Raw genomic sequence first — 4,857 nt, 5'->3', positions numbered from 1 at the left:
CAGGTGTATGTATATATTTGTAATATAAGTTGTATTTTCTACTTTTGTAATCCAATCTATATCCCTAGTTTATTTATTATTTATCATATCTTTTTAATAATCAAATAATATATGATTATTGTTTGTAAACATATCATGCATTACTTATTTTTCAGTCTATTTTGACCCTTATATAATAATTATGTCTATACTGATGTTAAATACTGTAATATTATTTTATCAATTGTTGTTAGCTTTGTTTCATTTTAATCGTTGTTCTTTGTGTAGTTATTATTTAGTTGTAGTATGTATGGGCGCACCACCGTACAGGTGTTTGCCACTGTTCCTAAAGTAAGGTCCAATAAATACTGAAGTACTAACTGAAATACTGAGGTTCGGGTTTGGTTTTTTTTTAATCAGTCGCTCTGCACTTCGCTTTTGTTCCTCAGCAAGGCGCTTTACCAGAGTGGCCGATACAAACTTCTACGAGTTTAATCAAAGCTAAAACAGACGACCTGTAACAGACTCATTTCAATCGCTGACAGGATGGAGTACCATCTGTAAATTCCGAGGTAAGAATATAATGTTGTTAAAAGATAGATCCTGCATGGATATTAAAGAACCTTAATGGAGTGTATAGAAGGTAGGCCTATGGAAAAAATTATATCACTATTTATGGACATGTTCGGTTGACTTTCGAGACATTCACAGCATTAACCTTCATCTCTCTAGGCATTCAAAAATACCTGCAACTGAGGTAATCGCGTTAATAATACCACCTTATATCAATGAGTAGTCTAGGAGGATTGAATATAACAAAAGTAAAGAGCTGTGTATAAAATCTCCCATTGATTTACCACACTTTACCAAGTACAATGGCTATAAGTTATTGCTACAACATATAATCGAGAAAACACAGCTATACCGATAGAATACATAGGTGTTTGATAATTCCACTACAACTGATGAGATTCGCTGCTAAAATAACTCGCATCGACGGTCACACCAGCAGTGGCGGTTATTATTCCTGCAAACGATAACTGCACTATAACTGGTGAGATTCTCTGCACAAAATAATTCGTACATCGACAATGACACCAGCAGTTGTTCCCATAGTAATGGTAGAGAAAGAGTGTAATGAGGCGTATTGAATTACATTAGAAACTAACACGATTTTGTCTTTGTTTCTGCTATCCTGTCCGTACTGGTTCCGAGTTCAATTTAAATGAAGACAACTTTAATGTCTATAGTTGAATGGACCCCAGATAAAGAAGCATCAAAATAGGCCCACATTTAGAATAGCCTATGTGTATCTTAATTTCAGACTACGCCAATCTTTGATACAATAGTTACAATATACTGTACTGCAATCACAACAAAATGTCAACACAAGTTAAAACGGTACGCTATTCAAATTACAAAACCATTTAAACAACAATCAACATATGCAACAAACATCAACACTTTTACAACAATATTCACGATTTAGTGCACAAACAAATATTACCACAAGTTACACAGTAGGCCTATAAAAACATAGGCAAAAATTAGAATAGCAAAATTAATAATAAATAATTTAGTTGCGTCAAAACAAATTTAAAAATTAAGGCGTCAAATATTCTAATCAGTTGCAAAAAAAATCATCATTTTCAAAGGCATTCACTATTCAGCTCAGATGCGTCAAACATCTAAAAAAAGTTTCAATTCAATACTCAGCTCAGATGCATCAACCATCAATACATTCAATATTCATCTTAGATGCAACAAAATTGACGCACGTTTAATTTGATCTATAACTTCATTAAACACTAAAATGAATAATTGAGTAGTACATGTGATTTCTTAATATAATTTTAATCAGCATATCAAAGCATTTGAGTAATTTATTCCTCTCAATTCGACAAAGAAATAATAAGAAAATAGCTTATAGAAAAAAAATAAAGATTATTATTGATATAAACAGTTAAACTCCGACAATACATATTTGTTCTTGTCTAATGTGTTTAGAAATTACTATTCATTGCATAATATTTATATTACTAATTTATACGCACACATAATACAAGATTATCATTTCCAAAAACCTAGCGATTCGTTGGACACATGTAACCTGCTTTGATCAAAGGCGATGTGTACTAATGTGGGAACATTTTAACGCAATCAGCGTGTTAGCTGGCTTGATACTTGCATGAATGGATAAGGAAACTTATTCCTCCATGATACTTGCAACTAACTCCAACTAGACCCCATTTTGTCGCTGACTTGAGCATGTGAATATGTGAAAGGGTTTATACAATCTATGACAATATTGGGACTACTACTAGACCATGCATTAAATTGATTAAATGCATGAATTCTATGGATGTATGTCATTTTTGTGATTGTGTCATTATTTATAAATGCCAATTATCACTTGCACAAGCAGCCCAGTTTCTCTTCGATATATAAACTTGATGAGAGAATATTAAAATAGATTAAATAAGCATTATGGTTGATTGTTTCAAAACATTGACAATCAAAAGGTGGAGAAAGACGTGAATTATTGGTAGGCTGAGATCAAAATAAAATAAAGATATCAATCGCTAACGGCAGTTTAAAAGATGTTCTTTTTAACATAATTATATGTGTACAGTAATTTTAAAGAACTATTGCAAACACACCAGACAAAAAACAAGCATTGTTCATTCTCCAATTATTGGATAATATCGCTGTATATTGTACAAATTAGATACTTAATGTATCTCTCATAGAAATATCTTAAGATCATTTTGGCTGTAAAGTAGCATAGATAAATTATAATCTACATTAGGAATTATAATAGCTTTCGTCTGATAAAATACGCTATAGGCGTACATGTATCGATTATTAGGCGGTAGTGAATCCGGTATGCGTTGCTGTTGATAGCTTGCGTTTCAGAATAAATAACACCGCCATCTTTTTTTTTGTAAAGATACAGTAATAACTGCAATGTAGTCTTTTATCATCCTTCAATTATTTTAGGCTCTTCGTCAGTGAATCTTACTGATTTCCGTTTTGATTTACGCGAGTTATCTTCCGTTGATTCTAAAGACTTGATGTCAGTTATAGCTTGTCCATCGCCTTCACTATTAGTATTAGTATCATTGATACAATCGGAGTTTGACATTTCCATACCAGGCGACGTCTCAGATAATGGAGTTAAAGGAAGTGTTGTGTTTACTGCCATAATAATTTTTTCGTTTTCTCCTTCGCTTGCAACCTCTTTTAATAAAGCATCCACTTCATCCTCCTCGGAGTATTCATTTTCTTTGTTTACAGCGCTATTTTGATTGCTCATTGTGTTGATACCATCTAAATCCGCCATTTTCGCCTGATTAACCATTTTCAACGCATCTAATTCTTTTTTCTCTTTTGCTAACAACATAGCAAAGTGTTTATTCTGATCAAGTTTAACGCCTTTGGTCTTTTCTTGTTTTCGTAGGCCTACCTTATCGTAGTCTTCGATGTTTTCTATATTCATTGTTACCTTTAGTGTAGATACAGGAGGAGGCTTTGATTTCTCAGCGATTTGATGTTCAAGTTTTCCACGATCATGTAAAATATGTAAAGTTGTTGGTCGAGTCCTTTTATTTGGATCTCTGAAATGTTCATCTTTATCAGCTCTCCCATCTGCTGCCTTTTGGAAAGCTTTCACTAAATATAAAGTCAATGACTTGGCAACTGAAGGATTTTCACACAAAAACGCATGACATTCCCATTTATTTGGTCCTTTTGCTGTATCGTTCACCATCACAAATGAGAATATTTTAGGATGCTGGGGATCTGCAGCACCGAATGACATCTTAACAACAGGTACTATCTTTTCTTCTTCTTGTCCATCTGCGCCATTTAAGTGTGTGAGTGTAATACCTGTACTTGTTACCTCCAGTAGCATACGTTGCGAGTGTTTGCCTTTCGTTTGTTTGTAACGTCGGTACATATTTTCAACTGGTTGCATGGTACATTCTAGTCCAATCTTGCCTTCAGCTGGTTCTTTTCCTATGTATTGAACCTCATGTTTGGTATCTGGTGGGTTCGGAGAGAAAGTCATGCTTCTTCGCTTCCAAAACGCCATGGTAACCCGAATATATTCAAATTCTATAGCATGTATATTCAACCGGTTTCAGTTGTACTGTACTTGGTTCAACACTAATTCATTGCCTGGTGATGACGTATAAACTCGTTCGAGTGAATCATGATCCGAAGCATTGTCCTTCAACATTGTTATTAAAAGCAGCTATACAATGGGTTTGTACTCAACTCAACCGTTAAGTAGTGTATTTGCTGGTTGAAGTTCAGTACGCACCAATATTTTTGTCTATATCAATATGCACTCAACGTCACCAGCACTTGCCAGTAGCATTTGACCCACGACCTGAAGGGGTCCTCTTGCAGGTGCTAGGCCAACAAGCTACACCCGATAAGGCATGAGAATTCAAATTTCAAAAGCTGCAAAGAAAATTTTCGATATTTGTTCAATTTATAAAACTGATGACTAGGTGTTATTCTGGCCTTCGAATTGCCACAAAGCGATACATGTATGTAGGCGCGCCTCACCATTTGGTAGTGACACGCCCTTTTTGGTACTTGTCACTATAACAACTCTCTGGTTTTAGTAAGCCATATTCCTTTGAACAAATAATGTTTACTTAACATACATCCCACGACGTAATTTCTTACTTGTGTGTGCCATGATAATTTTTCGCCACGCAATCAATAATAGGCTGAAATGATGGCTCCTTTCTGTAAGCCTAATACAAAGAAAATGTTTGATTTTTTAAAATGTGTAATTAATAATAATTCTGTGGTTCTAGTTTAGTTTCTTGCAGCTTTAGCATAGGAATACATTAATACACATAC

At 34.3% G+C, this 4,857-nt stretch overlaps 1 protein-coding gene across 1 annotated transcript; it reads right to left on the bottom strand.

The window, feature by feature from the left end:
* Positions 1–384: 384 nt before the first annotated feature.
* LOC117121937 (protein FAM43A-like) lies at positions 385–4,593 on the bottom strand. Its single transcript, XM_033267351.1, has one exon. It carries the CDS (start codon positions 4,070–4,072, stop codon positions 2,960–2,962), a length of 1,113 nt encoding a protein of 370 aa, XP_033123242.1. The 5' UTR covers positions 4,073–4,593; the 3' UTR covers positions 385–2,959.
* Positions 4,594–4,857: the final 264 nt, after the last annotated feature.

Source organism: Anneissia japonica, unplaced genomic scaffold (assembly GCF_011630105.1).
Source record: "Anneissia japonica isolate Jap-2015-1 unplaced genomic scaffold, ASM1163010v1 scaffold352_len1594369_cov220, whole genome shotgun sequence".
In the NCBI taxonomy this organism is placed as follows: Eukaryota; Metazoa; Echinodermata; class Crinoidea; order Comatulida; family Comatulidae; genus Anneissia; species Anneissia japonica.
The sequence above is the reverse complement of the archived record's forward strand: the minus strand, read 5'-3'. Positions and strand labels throughout refer to the sequence as shown.